Genomic DNA, 17,512 nt, shown 5'->3' on the forward strand with positions numbered 1-17,512 from the left:
TTTTTAATGTGCACATTCTTAATATCGTACACATGTTTGTGATAGTTTATTCAAGTTGATAAGTCTTGCAAGTTCATGACAGAGTTAGTCATTTCATGATACGAGTTAAATTAGAAGGTTATGAAAGGATGAAATTGATGGGTTCGAAAATCCAGGGATATGTGAATTTGGGAATCATACATTTCTAATTCTTGAAAAGTTAAACAGGACTGTATCTAGGTCGCATTTGTGATTTTACCCTTGTTGTTGTTTCCGAAGGTGACATAGCCTTCGTCTATGCTAGAGAGCTTAGAGAATTAAGATGGATCTCCGGTCATATGCCTTGAGCATCCACTATCAAGGTACCATCTCTTGCTCCTAGCTTGCGATGGTGTGGGTTTCTATAAGAAAGGATGATTTTTAGGTACCCATTTGCTTTTGGGTGCCTCAAAGATAGATTTACATTGTTTATCATGTTGCATAGAGTTTATCATGGTTCCTTTAGGAACCCAAATCAATTTGTTTGGACTAATTTTCTTGAATGGACAATAATGCGTCTTGTGTCCAATTTTGCAACAAAAGTTACGTTTTGCTTGGTGTTGAATATGTAAGATGGGGCCTTTCATAAAGGTGGTTGGATTTAGGTGAGGACTTCTCACAAATCCAATTCCACTTCTTTTTGGAACGTGACCCTTGTTTGCAAGGATCATGTTCAATGACTTGCTACCAACCTCGAATTTCTTCAAGGTGTCCTTAAGTAGCGAGTTTTCTTTTTGGAGAGTTTCTAGATCATGACATTTGATACATGAATTTAAACTATCATGATATTCAATTTTTAACTTATCAAAATCACAAGTAAGACTATCATGCTCCTTTTTCAGCAATTTGTATTTTCTATTGATAATCTTGCATTCATCAAATAAGTCATGGAAGGCATTTAATAATTCATCGAAAGATAAATTAGCATCTAATAAATTCGTTACCTCCTCTCCGATGGCCATTAAGGCGTAATGAGCAACTTGCTCGGTGTTAGACTCCTCTTCTTCAGACGCGCTCGAATCATCCCATGTTGCTTTGAGCGCCTTCTTTTTTGTTGTTCTCTTTTTGGCTTGGGGACAATCACTCTTGTAGTGTCCCGGCTTTTTGCACTCATAGCAAATAACTTGGTGTTTCTTGGGTTCAAGTTTACTTTTAGTGTCATTCTTAAACTTGTTTCTTTTAATGAATTTTTTAAATTTTCTTGTTAGAAGTGCCAAGTCATCATCACAGTCCTCATCACTTGAGTTTTCTTTCAAGTGATCTTCCAAAGTTCTAAGTGTCATATCCTTCCTGTTCTTTGGAAGGATGTCTTCTTGCTCTTCATGAGCTTTGCAAGTCATCTCGTAGGTTATTAATGACCCAATTAGTTCTTCAAGAGGGAAGTTGTTTAGATCTTTTGCCTCTTGAATAGCAGTGACTTTAGGATCCCAACTCTTAGGAAGGGATCTTAGAATCTTATTTACGAGCTCAAAATCCAAAAAACTTTTTCCGAGTCCTTTTAGACCGTTGACAACATCCGTGAAACGGGTAAACATATCGCCAATAGTCTCACTCGGTTTCATCCGAAAAAGTTCGAAAGAGTGTAACAAAAGATTGATTTTTTACTCTTTCACTCTACTTGTGCCTTCATGAGTCACTTCGAGTGTGTGCCAAATATCAAATGCAGTTTCATAAATCAAAACATGATTAAACTCGTTTTTATCAAGTGCGTAAAATAAGGCATTCATAGCCTTTTCATTAAGAGTGAAAGCCTTCTTCTCCGAATCGTTCCAATCGATAATTGGAAGAGAAGACTTTGAAAAACCATTCTCAACAAGATTCCAGAGTTCAACATCCATAGAAATAAGAAAGATCCTCATTCGGGTCTTCCAATAGGTGTAGTCCGTCCCATTAAACATGGGTGGACGTGTAATGGAATGGCCCTCTTGGTTTCCGGCGTAAGCCATCTCTCTTGGGTTTTAATCCGTTTGAGAGTTAACCGGGCTCTAATACCAATTGTTAGGATCGAGAGCACTAAGAGGAGGGGGGGTTAATTAGTGCAACGGAAATCTTTCAGCGATTAAAAACGAAAGCTGCGTTCGTTCGATAAAAAACTATTTTGATGCAAAAGCCGATTCTAAGATTACTTATGATTAAGTACAGTTTACGTCTAAACACAGTTTGCATCTAAGCGCAGTTTACGCAGTTTGCATCTAAATGCAGTTTGTGTCTAAATGCGGTTTGCGTCTAAATGCAGATTGCGACTAAGTACAGTTTGCATCTAAGTACAGTTTGCGTCTTAGGCTCAGATTGCGTCTAAGCGCAGTTTGCGCAATTTGCGTCTAAGCGCAGATTGCGTCGAAGCTCAGATTACGTCTAAGCACAGTTTGCGTTTAAGGGCAGTTTGCGTCTTAAGCGCAGATTGCGTCGAAGCTCAGATTGCGTCTAAGCGCAGTTTTCGTTTAAGCGCAGTTTGCGTCTTAAGCGCAGATTGCGTCTAAGCGCAGTTTGCGTCGAAACACAGTTTTATGTCAAAACGTAGATTCGGAAAGATTTGAACTTAGACACTCGTTCGTAAAAGCACAGAAGTCAGTTTGTAGTTATAAATGGAATGTAAACGTAAACTGCAGAGAAACTCGTTTGTAAAAGCGCAGAAATCAGTTTGCAGTTATAAACAGAATCAAGACGTAAACGTAAACTGCAGAGAAACTCGTTCGTAAAAGCGCAGAAATCAGTTTGCAGTTATAAACAGAATCAAGACGTAAACGTAAACTGCAGAGAAACTCGTTCGTAAAAGCGCAGAAATCAGTTTGCAGTTATAAACAGAATCAAGACATAAACGTAAACTGCAATGTAGAGATCGTACGAAAACACCGATTTACGTCTGAATGCAGATTCGGAAAGAACAGAACTTAGAGACTCGTTCGTAAAAGCGCAGAGGGCAGTAGCTATGTAGGAGGTTTGTAGTAATGATAAAGTGCTCAAAGTAAAAGCAAACCAGAGATTTAGAGTGGTTCGATCAGTCTTGACCTACTCCACTTTTGGCTTCCTCCACCGACGAGGTCACCGACGTCAACTAGAGGCCTTCCTTCAATAGGTGAAGGCCAACTGCCCTTTTATAGTTTCACTCCTTTTGACGGGCTCAGGAGACAACCCTTACAGAACCTTTCGCTCCTCTCTTTACAACTCAAGACTTGAAGAACAGAAAGAGGAGGACTTTTGGACTTTACACAAATTTGAGCTCTTAGAATCACAGAAAAGATCAAGAATTCGGTGTAGGTCTATGTCTCTTCAGTGCTGAATGGGTGGGGTATTTATAGGCCCCAACCCAGTTCAAATTTGGAGCTCAAAACGATCAAATCCCGGAATTCCGGGATCAGGCGGTTGCACCTCCTGACTGGGGCGGTTGCACCACTTGGCAGAGCTTGAAGACTGAGCCTCTAGGCGGTGCTACCTCTGTCAAGGGCGGTTGCACCTCTCTGCCAGAGCTCGAAGACCGAGCTCAGGCGGTTGCACCGCTTGACTGGAGAGGTTGCACCGCCTGGCAGAGCTCGAAACTTGAGCTCTGGCGATGCTACCTCCTGACAGAGGAGGTTGCACCGCCCAGTCTCACTCGGAGACTAAGCCCTGGGCGGTTGCACCTCTTGGCTGGGGCGGTTGCACCGCCCAGTCTCGCTGGGAGACATAGCCTGGGCGGTGCTACCTCCCTGCCTGGGCGGTTGCACCTCCCACAGCAACCTGGGTCCGAATGGGCTGAACCATTTGACCCAATTTGAGTTCTTCAGGGGCCCAATTGCCCCAGGATTAAGCTAATGGGATCACCTCCCATTTCTAACTTAATCAAAGTGCTAACTACGATTATTTCCTAAGACATATTCTGCAGCTTGCTTCGGTGCGTCACTCGCTTCTGCCGGCGAGTTTCCGGCGAACTTCCGTCAATCATCCGATGAACCCTCGGTGATGCTCCTGCGGACTTCCGACAAACTCCTGGATTGCAACGATCCACTTGGAAAGTTCCGACGAGCTCCTTTGGCAAGCTTCTGGACTTCTCGGATTTGTTCCCGCAGAACCTCCGACGACTGTCCGAACTTCCGTCGAGCTCTCGAACTCCCAACGTGATCATTGTCATGACTCCGGTGCAACTCTTGCTGCATGTCTTACTTTCATCGTAGTTAATCATGCACACTTATCTAAACACATACATTAGACAACAAATGACAATTGACTTCATCATCAAAATCCGAGATTCAACACTTCTTTGGCAAGCTCCTAGACTTCTCGGTTTGTTCCGACAGAACTTCCAACGAACGTCTGGACTTTTATCGAACTCTCAAACTCCCAATGAGATCTCGATCTTGACTTCGGCATAACACCTTCTTTATGTCTTATTGCTATCGTAGTTAATCCTGTACATTTTTCTCAATATATAGATTAGATCAAACAAATTACAGTTAACTTCATTATAAAAATCCGAGATTCAACAATCGTAAACTCAAAGAACAATGTAGCTCATTACAGTCAGCTCAAGCCTTACACAAATTTGACTCGTACAATGTAGCTCAACCCAACTTTAACTCAAAACTCTATTTCAAATCCAATGTGGTTGGATTCAACTTGAGCTCAAAGAAAGCCAAAGAGATTAGGTCTAATTAAATTAGATTTAGCTTGAAGTCCTAAAGGCATTAGGACACTTTTAAGTCCTAAAACAAAGGTTGCAACCCCCTAGAAGACATCCCAAAGTCATACCCCTTCTTAAATGTCCAACCAACCTATGTTGAGAGGAAAGAGAGAAAGAAAGGAAGGAGTTTACAAGTTCAACGGTCATTCTTCTTATCTCTAGCCACCTTACTGTAGATTGCTGTCAGCATTAATAGCTTCTAAAGAGGCATTTGGCAGCAACAAAAATAAAAAGAATCCGAAAAGTAATAGCAACAAGCCCTAGTCGGCCCTAGCCTTCCAGCATTTGCCAAGAGTAAAAGAAGAAAGAAAAAGAGAGGAGTTCTATAACGTGCTACAAATCTCTATACACAACCATTTTTTTCTTGAGTTCCAATAGTCAAAGTCCTTCGTCTAAACTTTATCTAGCTATTGTGAGAAGACTTAAATCCTACTATTTATCATGCAAACTGTAGAGGAGATTCCAATAGTAAAAAAGAAGAAAGAGATCGAAATTGATAATAATCCTTAACCTGTCGAGAACACTCTAATGTTGTCTAAAGATAACCTATATTGTTATGCCTCTAGTTTATTTTTTACTATGCTTTTATTCTATTGTTTAGCCTTTATAGTTTGCACTTTAATCTTATTAGCAATAGAGGATGTTATTATTTTATTTTTATACTTGTTTCTAGTGATATTTTTTTCCTCTATCAAAAATTTCACTTACAAATCATCAAGCCCATACCCCAAGAAAAGTCGTTAAAGTAGATTTTCTTCAATTACAAAATCAAATATATCAAAATTTGAATAACTTAATTGGGATGATCTCAACAAAGCTCATATGAAGTCCTAATCAAACTCTCATTGCAATCCAACTTCGAACTCGAGTCAAGACCACTTTGAAGTTCCTAGGCAGATTTTGACTAGCACCAACCAATTTTACATTAGCTCCACAGTAGTTTAAAGCCCAATCTGAGTAGGACTTGGATTATAGCGCCCTTCGACCAATTAGGGCAGCAACTAAGAGATCAGGGCAATTCCTAAAGGAGTTAGGACATCCCCTGCCATTCGCCCTAAAGGAGTCCTAAATCACCTAAGCTCTCTTCCCATCCTATAATCGACCCTAGTCGCAAGAGAAGAATAGGAGAAGAAAGAAAAAAATTTATCAAGTTCAAGCTTTCAGCCACTGATCCTCTTTCCTCCTACTCTAATAGTCAAAGTTTTTCTTCAAATGTCATCCAGCATTTTTAATGACTTTCAAAAGTTACCTTATATCATAACCTTATCTGAAGATAATGGAGAGTTAAAAGAGAAGATCAAAACCAATAGTTAACTCTATGGAGAGTAACTAGTATGCTGAAGTACAACTTACACTTGTTATGCAAGAAGTTTAAGTCTTTCATCTCTTTTAGTCTTTTTTCTTTAGATTTTGTAAACTTTTAATTCAAAGCAATAGATGATATCTTCTATTTTATTTAATGTTTTTTATATAGTAAATTTTTAACTTCTTTATAAAATAATATTCGAACGATATTTGATTCAAACTCTTTGAGTTCAAACCCAGATTCAAGAGTTTAAAAATAGAAAATAAAAATGATCCACAACAAAGAATTATTAGAAGTGAATTAAAGATATTCTTCTATATATTAGAGAAAGAAAGGGGCACTGATCGAAAATTTTAAAAATAAAAGGATCTTTGGAAAAACACTTAAAAAGAAAAGTTTTTTAAAAAATTTATCATAAAAATTTCCTCGAAAATAAAAACACAAAGTGAGACTTGCCCTTTGCCGAGGGGGCAGAACCCCCCGGTCCCTGGGTTGGCGGACACGTGGGACCCTCACGCCTATCTCCATTCCCTTCCTCAGAACAACCTGCGCCTATCTCCATCCCCTTCGTCACAACAATAACAACAAGGAGGAATCGAGGAGGATCGATTCCTCATGGGCACATCAGCTGAGCGATGGCTTCCACCCTATATGGAGAGCGATTCCATGGGCATGTTTGCCACATCTCTCCGCTGCAGCGGCAGGGACGAAAGGAATCAAAGTGCTCAGAAGCAGAGGGGGAAAGGGTGGGATGTGCCGCGATAAGGGCGAGAGACTTGTCGCAGGACAAGGCCGACACGTCCACATGAGCTCGCTCAGCAATTTCCCATGACGGGAATGGCGGAAAAGGAAACGTGGAAAGGCTTTTGGAACGGCATAAACCCCGCAACCCACATAGTAGGATTCGTGACACTCAAGTCAACCCCACAAATGCTCCGGCCTACCTTCTTGTTTTGGGTCAACCTAACTTTCTTTCGGATTCGGTGTCCACCTAAAGTATGAAGATGATTCCGATCTTTCTGTCATTTAGACGCCGCAGATGGCGATAGCTAGCAGACTGTGCAACAGAAGTTGGCTAATATACCTTCAAATGCACAGAAGAATAAAAGGATGCCTTCACAACTCATAATTCTCCCACGAAAGTGAAATTGAAGGATTGGATTTTGTTAAATGACACCATCACATGTAGCAGTTTACTAGTATCAAATTGTCCCAATATTTATGACTCATTTGTATCTGTAAATTAAATTTGAAGGATTTGAACCTGAAACTATAGGACGAAGTGCAGGTGCATTGATGTCGACGAAGAAGCATGTGATAGCCACGTCTCAACAAATCGAAACCCAGAAAGCACAGATATGAATATGAATCTGCAGTGCAGAGAAGATACATTTACCTACTTCTCAGAGCTGGTAAAAAATTAGGTTTGCGATCAATAATCCTCAAATATTACCATGAATTTGAGGCATGTACTTGAAAACCATTTCTATGACCAGATTTCTCTAGTATTACCGCTGTTACTTTCCATAAAGAAAATAAGAGAATTCATGTACCAGAAACAGAGCATATATGGGCGGTCTGTGATCGTACAATTCATAATGCAACAGTATAAGCGGATTCAGCAGAATGAATCATACTTGTAGCACAACATAACTCGAAGCTCTTTATCTTGTACTGAGGGAGGGAATTGGCATGCTGTAATAGCTTATACGTGAATATAACTTTTAGATGATTGAATTAATACCACAAGAGCTACACTGGGTTGTTTTGTGTTCTGAAGAAACAGAAATCATGAATAACTACAATAAGTTCAGTTTTATATAGAACTTCCGATTATATGAGTAACACTCACTGCTTGGCTTGTTTTTGTTTAGAGAATTGCTATATCTGATCTCTCTCTCTCTCTCTCTCTCTCCCCCTCCTATTTTTTAAGAATCCAACTGTATTTATAGTCTGAAACTTGCAATCTCTGTTCTCCTATCCAACAGTAAGCCAATACTTACTTACACTGTTGAAGTGGCAGGGAATGATGGGAAATTGAGGGATTTGGCATTAGCAGCTACCCCTTCATCGAGCCTTCTTCCACGTATGTTATGGGCCGTTAAAGGACAGACAGACAGGAATATCAATACTCACCTCTAAAAACACAATTAGGAGCTCCAATTCACTCCGGGGAGCTGGTATGGCTGCTGGAAGATGGCTCCACCATCCCTCAGTTGTCGAAGCATCATTTGGTCATGGAATGTTGTTCCATGCGGCATCTGGTTGAGAATCATCTGATTTTCATGGCCACCATCATCGTTGGTGGCACTGCCATTGCTGCAGCTACTGGTATTGTTTTTGTTGGCAGCACTGCTACTGCTATTGCCATCGCCGGTGTGGAACCTCTTGGCCAATGGTGCTGCGATGTCGGTGGAATCGGTCCAGTATGCAGAGGCAAGAGGGTTCCTCGTGGGGAAGGTACCGGCCGGAAGCAGCGCAAGGTTGAGTTGGGCCCTTGGCGCTGCTGCAGCAGCAGCAAGATGGGTGATGGGGTTGGACGGCAGCCCAACCTCGTTCGCGAGTAGTCCCTCAAAAAAGGTCTCGTCGTTCTCGAGCAGTGCGTTGTAGTTGGTCGGAGGTCTTTGAGGTAGAGGACCGGAGTCAGGCTGCCCGCCTGTCGCCGCCGTCTGCTGAGCTAGAGATGGTGCGGCCCCGAGGATGTCGTCCATGGCATCTTCCCTGTCCCGTTGCATCGCCCTCATGTCAACACCGACGTCGCTACTGTTGTTCTTCTTGTAGATGCGGCACAGAACCCAATCGTCCAGCTGCATGAACCATAAGCAACAGGGATTGTCATGTAACAGTGATGGTTCTGAGTATATGGCAGTAATTTACCCTGAGGGATCCGCCCCTCTTCTTGTTCGCCATGTGGCCACCGTGGGGTGGCCTGCAGCTGCTGCTGTTGCTGTTGCTGTTACTGTTGTTGTTGTTATCAGGGCACCTGCTGCTGGCATCTGCGAGCCGGTACTCATGCATGATCCAGTTAGTCTTGATTCCTCTGGGAGGCCTCCCACGGTAGAACACGAGGGCTTTCTTCACTCCGACCTTGACCTGGTTCCCACCGGACGTCAGCACGGGCTTGTCCGTTCCTGTGGCCTTCCAGTAGCCGGACGTGGCCGCCCTGTTCGGCCGCGCCCCGTTCGGGTACTTGCGGTCCCGGGGGCTGAAGAAGTACCACTCTTGCTCTCCAAAGCTCGCCTTGCCTACATAAACCACGATCGATCAACGACTAGGAAGGATAAAAGCAGTCCTACAGGATCAAACAAGGGCTGATGGTGAATGCAAATCAAGGAACAGACACGGACCTGGGAGCTCCCAGGGGTCGAACTTATAGAGATCGACCTCCGTGATGATGGCAACGGGGAGCGGGGCGGAGGCGGCCTTCTTCTTGAGGTAGTGGACGACGAGCTCCTCGTCAGTGGGATGGAAACGGAAGCCCGGCGGGAGGTGCGGTTGTGGCGGTGGCTGCTGCTGTTGCTGAGGTTGATGTTTCATGCCGGAGGACGAGTCGGTGCTATCTATCTCCATCTCTAGGGAATTAATTATAGGGGAGAGAGAGAGGAGCAGGAGGAGGAGGAGGAGGAGGGAGGAGGAGGAGGAGGAGGGGTTATAAAGGGCCAGAGGGATGTGTGTGTGTGTTGGGGCAGGCGGAGGGGTGGAAGAGGAGGGTAGTGGGCGTGCCGATAGCGTTGGGCCGGGGATTCCGCTGGGTCAGCGAACGGCCTCTTCCGGGACGGTGCGTGATATCGTCCGCTCCGGCGGACAGCGTTGGGGACGTGTCGAGGGGGAGGGGATGGGGCCCACGGCGAGTTCCGGGTGTGTGAAAGTCCCGTTTCCGTTTCTTGTGCCAACCCAGTTCGGGTCACGCCGGTACGAGGAGTGACGTCACCCAGAAAAATAAATGTCGGTCCAATCACCTTTGTATATCGGATTCATCCAATTCGCACATCACAATCCTATACTGTTGCTGATGGTTCATGTGATCATGTGGTGACCCCTCTCTCTCTCTCTCTCTCTCTCTCTCTGAGTCAGCATTTTTCAATCAAATTCCTAGATACTTTAATCAATATTCGAATAAGTTCAAGTACAGAAGTAGGTAAGTTTAATGAGATCGATGTCAAGGTAGCTGATTGAGATCCATTGTCATTCCTTCTGTCTCTAAAATTCTGATATCCTTTAATCAAGTTTGGAATAAATTCTAGATAGGGATTATACTAATTGATAAATGATTATGACAACGTATAGGACTTTTAGCGTATCCATTGTCATTCCTACTGTCTTCGAAATAAGTAATGTCTTTGATCTAATTCATTCATCTTTTAACCTATACCTCATATCATTGTACGATTATGATGTGAGTATCAAAGGAAGACTATAGTAAATGAGGGTATTTTTGAAAAAATTATTATACTCCGAAAGGATTTCTTTCTTTATCTCATCCGATATGTAAATGGAGGCATGTGTTGGTCTATGGTTGGGTGGCGAAACGAGCCTTTCGGGGGACCCATCAAGTGGTAATGCTAATGGCTCCTGAGAAGGTTGCAACTATTGTTTCGCGGAATATACTCGTGTAACCTTTTTATTTCTCTTATGTTATTTTTGATGGGCAAACATGAAGAAGAGACTCAGGACTGTCCCAACTGTATCATTGATATCATGCTTTTTGTGATGTCGTGGGTATCATGTGCTCATGCATCATCGTCATGATGACGTTGTAAAAGGTAAAATAAAGGGAACCTCATGCACTCTCTATTTATGTTATCTTTTCACAACTGCTACAAAGATGTCGTCGACAGATTCATATGCACTCTCTATTTATGTTATCTTTTCACAACTGCTACAAAGATGTCATCGACAGATTCATCGGATAATCGATTAATTATATTTATGAGACTAAACTATATACCTACAATTTCGAATTCTAACTCTGTGTGTTTTTGTTTCGATAAAACCGGTTTCGTAAAGATGTTAATTTGAAATTGTACGGAAACGTAGTGAAAGAGAATTCAGTTTGCAATAAGGTAAATAGCAAGAAGTAAATGCAAACTAGATTTTATAGTGGTTTAGTCGTCATGACCTACATCCACTTCGCCGATTCCTCTTCTATTGAGGCCACCAGCATATACTATCGATGTTCTTTCAACGGGCGAAGATCAACTACCCTTTTACAACCCTTTTCTTCTTTTTACAGGTTTAGGAGACAACCCTTACGAGCACTCACTCCTCTCTTATAGAATTCAACTTAGAGTGGAGGAGGGAATTTCTAAAGAGATTGCAGTAGCATTTTCTCACTTTTAAATTCTCTGTGCTTGTATAAGTTAACCAGGGATTAGAGGGGTATTTATAGGCTTCAAGTTGATTCAAACTTGGAGCCTAAAAAGGTCTCATCCCAGGTTTCCTAGGTACTAGCGGTACCACCGTCGTTCCTGGGTGGTACTACCATCGTAGGATCTGCTACTAGGCGGTACCACTATCGAACAGGGGCGGTACCACTGCCCAGGTTTCTTGGGGTGTTGTTCTCCAAGTGGTGCCACCACCGGCCAAGGTTTCAACACCCTGGTTGGGCCTTGAATTTGGCTCAAACCAATCTAACTTAGGGCCCAATTAACCCCTAACAGGGTTGATGGGATTACCTCCCAATCCCAACTCCAATTATGTGCTAACTATGATTCCTAAGACATAATCTAAGCAAAATAAGTCTGGTTTCTTCTGACGAGCTTCCGACGAACTTCCGACGATCTCTTAGCAATGTTCCGGTGGTCTCCCAACTAGCTCCTAGACTTCACGACGATCTTCTTGGTGAGTTTCGACAAGCTTCTTTGGCAAGCTCCTGGACTTCTTGGTTGGTTCCAGCAGAAGTTCCGACGAACGTCCGAACTTCCGATGAACTCTCGAACTCCCAACGAAATTACGTTTTTGACTCTAGGACTTCATTTTACTTTATGTCTTGCTATTGTAGTTAATCCTGTACACACAAAAATACACTTCGATTTAGAAAATTATCACTAAGCATGAATCATGTTGTCTAGCATGTCATCGACGTTTCGTCCGATTCTTCGACTTATCATCCGATCTTGCGGCTTATTGCCTAATCAACCAGTTAACCTCCGTAACTCCGATATCCTTGGCGCAATATCTGCTCTTCTTGGCCCGATGCTCGAATCCATGGCCTGAAGCTTTCTATCGATACATCGACCGATCCTCTAGCCCGACGTCCAATATTCTGACACATTTTCCTCCGGCCCAACATGATTCTTCCTGCTTTAATTATCTCTCCCTATCGAAGCATCCCGCGTCACTCAAAACGCAAATCAAATCATAAATACAATCAATTAATTTCATCATCAAAATCTAAGATTTAACAATCTCCCCCTTTTTGATGATGACAACCAATTGATGACGTAGTTAATTTTAACTCCCGGAGTTTAAACAAACTCCCCTTATCAACATGTGATATTGATAGAACCTTGAATTCAAGCTGAATTCAAGTCATTACAAATTTTATCATGAATATTTGTAACACATCATAACATGATCATACTTCTCCCCTTTTGTTATCAACAAAAAGGAGAAGTTCTAACTATCAAAAGTTTGAGATATAAGTTCAAATCATTGCATAAAAAACATAATATCAAGTTTTATCATCATGCAATTTGTAAGCTAGAAAATTTAGCAAGTGTTACATCTTGCAAGCTATCAAGTTTTAGATATGCAAGGTAGTAAGATAGCAGGGTTATAACATACAAGCTAGCAAAAATTTTGAAAGCAAATGCAAGATAGCTTTCTTGTTGAAGTGTATAAGCTAGTGATTCTTGCTTCCTATTGCAATATGCAAGGTGCAAGTTTTGCTTCTGGAGATTGGCAAGATAGTGATGTTCAAGATAGCAAGCTCTTTCTTCTCTTTTGAGAAGTGTCATTTTTGCTTTCTTTGTAAAGTGCAAGCTAGCAAAATTTTACATTATTTTACAACAATCAAGCTAGCAATTTGGTAAGTGTTACTTCTCTTTAAAGTATGAAAGCTAGCAAGTTTTTGAAAAATAATGTAAGATAATAAGCTATCAAGACACAATGTTTTACATGAAGTAAGCTACATAAAATACGTTTGCATATTTTCTTTAGATGCATAATCAAGCAAGCAAGTTTTTGTATCTTCTTGACTTGTGCAAGTTAGCTAGCAAGCTAGCTATCTCCCCCTTTATCATTTTCAAAAAGAAGGGAAGAATACAATTTTATATCTCTTTTTTCCTTTACAATAATTTTCAACTCATAATAAAGGATAAATAACAAAGATGAAAAATCAAGTCATGAATTTTAAAATAATTTTTTATCATGAATATTTCATCATTGCATGTATCATTATCATAAGTTAAAGTATTACATGCATAATGCCAAAACATCATTTATAATTACATCAATATTTCAATCATTATTTCAATATATTTGTGCATCATTATAGTTTTAATTTAAGACATGCATAATTTTAAAACATTACATATCATCTTTACTCTATGCATGATACTAAAAATAAATCAATTATCATATCATATATGATACTCATAAACTAGCAAATTTATATCATTTTAGAGTATCAAAACAATATCATGAGTATTTTATGTATTCATATCATCAATGTTTCAATCATTATTTCAATCATAAAAAATGAAAGATCAAGTCTAAAATTCAAGAAATCAAGAGAAACCATGATCCATTTTAACAAATCTCCTCTTAATAACTCTTAGGAGATTATGATATAGATAAAATTTATTTAATCTTGTAGGAGAACAAGATCTCAATTCATGCATATAAAATATTATGATTCACATAGAAAATCTCTTCTTTAGTAAAATACCAAGAAAAATCGTAGGAGTACAAAGAAGAGATCTTGATTAAAAAAATATCTCAAATAATTCTAATAAACCAAGATCATGATTTTGATAAAACTTATTCAAATTTAGATCGTCAAAATCATCAAAATCTCAACATTTCTTTCAAGAGATTCAAAATGGCATAAATAATTTTATTGATCTCTTCGTGAAAAATCGATAAGGTAGGGATTGAGAAAATTTCAAGAAAAATACTTTCCTCTTTTTGTTTTAACTTATTGATTGATTTCATACATATATGTTCTTTTCTTTTATACCAAATTCATGCATCATTCATTAACACCAAAAAAGAACTTTCAAAAGATCATAAAAATTATCATGCATAAGTTTGAAATATAAACTTGTTAAGCATGCTTTCAAATCATCATTACATTTTTATTAAGATATCAAGCATGGTTTCGTTGAACATAATGTTGAATGATTCTTAAAGATATCTAAATCTTTTTAGTTTCAATTTTTGTGATTGACTTTATATTAGCATGCCCAAATATTTGTTCTTATGTCACAAACCATGCATCAACGTTTAAAACGGAAAGATCAAAAAATCATTAAGATCAAAAATTATAACACATAATTCCAAAACATATGATTTCAAATTATTACTTCAATCAAGTCCTTATGCATAAAAATCATCAAGTATGATACAAATATTTATTTTTAAAATATTCATGCATATAAGCCAAAGAAATCATTAAACATAAAGCATATTCATTAATCATGATTTCATTAAGCATAAGGCATTTTCAAACAAAATCAGAAATCATCAAGATATACATTATTACTTCTTAAAACCTACATAAGATTCATCTTAAGTATTAGATTTAAGTCTAATATTTTTGTTCATTTATTATAAAATATATAATTTTCATGGTCATTTTTAAAATTACTAGAATGATAAGCATGATCCTAATTTTTTTAGCATTTTTATTATATTATTAACCATGTAATTTTTAAGAAAAATAATTAAACTAAATTAAAAATAACTTATTAAAAGCATCATGTAATTTTGAAATAAATCAAGGGAGTTTCGTTTACCTCATCATCAAAAGTCGTTAAGGTGTAGTTTGCCACCTCGCCTTTATTGATTTTCTCCTCATCTTCAGAGGAGCTCAATTCATCTTTTGGCAACTTCTTCTTGTGTTCATAGCAAGTAGTTCCGTTCTTTTTATTCTTTAATTTTTGTTTAATGAAATTTTTAAATTTCATAGTGATGAGTTCAAGTTCACCATCACTTGAGCTTATGCTCGCGTAGTCTTCGATTGTTCTTAGTCCAAAATTCTTCCTATTCTTTTGAAGATGGTTCTCAAGTTCTTCACGTGCATTGCACGTCATTTCATAAGTCAATAGAGACCTGTCACGCCCCACCGAATTTAATTCTTATCTAGGAGGTGTAAACCTAACACAAGATTTATAATATTATAATTCCATAAACATACCAGAATCCAAACACACATTTGAGGCCACTAAGAAAACACTAAAGTCAAAATTCACTTATATAATTCACACTTCATAAAACTTGTGCAGTTTACAATCATCCCATCATATTACAAAATGATTCACAAGATCCAAAGCCAACTTAACTAAACTATAACCACATCATAAATCCAAAAGCGTGGCAATCTATACAATCACAGAACCAACATATACCATAAGTTTATATCATTACACATCTTAAACTTAACATTCCCAAAATCCTGACATGAGAGGTACTTTCCAAATAGTTACAAGATACGTCGATCTAGATTTATCATTGATATTTCATTGCACACAAAAGGAACATATACAATATCAACATATCAAGTATGAAATATTTGCCCCAAAATCTTCTAGCTTTCCATTGCCTCAACCCAATTTACATATTTTAGCAAGCGATAAGCTATCCTAAAAATTTTGTATAGCAAAGGAGTGAGCATATAAAGCTCAACAAATGACTAACATATCCATAGCAAAGAGGACAATTTTCAAACAAATAAGGTATCAAAAATACAAAGCAGAGATACAAGATGAAAACACAGGCATGTTTTGTTTGAATGCAGAATTACGATGTCGTTTCGTTCGAATCATGTTTTGTTCATATAATTAAGAAAAGATAACTGGAGCATATCATTGGCATAAGGAGCATAACCATGGCATATGGTATATTTCAAGGCATAACAAAGACATATAAACATTTTGGAAACATATCAAAGAACAAAACATGAATAGAAGCTCAAATGTCACGTGACGTTGCATTCATTTCATTCTTATCCAAAGCATGTATAAAAATACAACTAAAGCCTTAGATGTCATGTCAAACACATAGAAGGTGAAGTGGGATCATAATATAATATAGTCCATCCATTTCTGAATGACCACCAAACATAAGTCTCCCATGTCTGCGAGCTCCATCCACTCACGTTTGAGTGAAGTCATAAGGGGCCGATAGAGCATCGCGGGCTCTAAGCATAACTCCCTTTACCATTTTTGATAAAGGTTCATATTTATCCCACAAACACCATAGTATAAAAGGATAGTGAACAATAAAATTGGGACATATCAGAAACACATGTGGAAACAACGAAATGCATGTGCCTATACAAAACATTACGATACAAACTTGAACATTACATAATAAATACAGGTATATAAATAATTGAAGGACAAAAGTATATAGGAATTTAAGGAAATAATGTAAAGCTCAACTTAAGTAAGGGTTTTTGCTGAAATCGATTTCCAAAAAGAAGAAACAAGAGGAGGTAAAATCGACCAAAGCTTGATTCTGGCAGAATTTAAGACGCAGAATATATAGATTATTTGGATAACCAATTATACTCCAATTTATACAAAATAAATGTTCAAAAGCTGTGTTAATCTAATTTCAGATAAGTCAAAATTTTCATGAATTAGAGTTTGCTATAGAGAGTTACAAATAATTTCATAGCCAAAGGTCCGAAAATATAAGCTCTATTTTACTAAGTCCATAGGGTCGACGAAAATAGATGTTTTGGTTTACAATTGCATTCCAAAAATTTCAATTAGGTTAAAACAGAAAGAATTTTGAGTCTAGTTTCAAATAAATCATACTTTTGATGAATCTGAGTTCCCAACAGAAAGTTATAAGTAGTTAAGCAAAAAGAGATAAAAAATCATAGTCCCTATTTTATAGAATCAGTAGGGTTAATTAAAATAGAAGTCAGAGTGGACATGCAAACTCCAAATCATTCAATCTTAGTATCAAAATAAAGATTTTTGAGTCTACTTTCAATGGAATAGGTTTTTCCTAGATCAGAATTTATTACAAAAAGTTAGGACCGAAACAATGCATAGAGGTCAGATTACCAAAAAAATTCAGATTCATGGCTTGGTATCAAAACGAAAGAAGGTCTGGTTCTCAGCTGAAATCTCTCAAATTTTACAGAATTAAAATGAAAATAGAGATTAAGGTTACTTTGAGATGGGGTTAGAATACTTGTCTTAGAAAAGTTTGATTCCCAAATGTGGGAAGTTGATGCAAAACTTCAAGCAAAGCTTCCTCTTCTTCTTCTTCTTCTTCTTCTTCTTCTTCCCTTCTCTTCTCAAACTAACGTTGGTTGCAGAAACTTAAGTTTTCTTTCTTTAATCTCTCAT

At 38.7% G+C, this 17,512-nt stretch overlaps 1 protein-coding gene across 1 annotated transcript; it reads right to left on the reverse strand.

Annotated features, from left to right (window-relative positions):
* Positions 1–7,500: 7,500 nt before the first annotated feature.
* Positions 7,501–9,817, reverse strand: LOC135623925 (NAC transcription factor NAM-B2-like). Its single transcript, XM_065127390.1, has 3 exons — positions 9,329–9,817; positions 8,859–9,226; positions 7,501–8,788 (listed from the first exon to the last, which is right to left on the reverse strand). The coding sequence occupies exons 1-3, from the start codon at positions 9,549–9,551 to the stop codon at positions 8,132–8,134; spliced, it is 1,248 nt and encodes a 415-aa protein (XP_064983462.1). The 5' UTR covers positions 9,552–9,817; the 3' UTR covers positions 7,501–8,131.
* Between the last annotated feature and the right edge of the window lie 7,695 nt (positions 9,818–17,512).

The sequence above is a fragment of the Musa acuminata genome, chromosome BXJ2-9, assembly GCF_036884655.1.
Source record: "Musa acuminata AAA Group cultivar baxijiao chromosome BXJ2-9, Cavendish_Baxijiao_AAA, whole genome shotgun sequence".
In the NCBI taxonomy this organism is placed as follows: domain Eukaryota; kingdom Viridiplantae; phylum Streptophyta; class Magnoliopsida; order Zingiberales; family Musaceae; genus Musa; species Musa acuminata.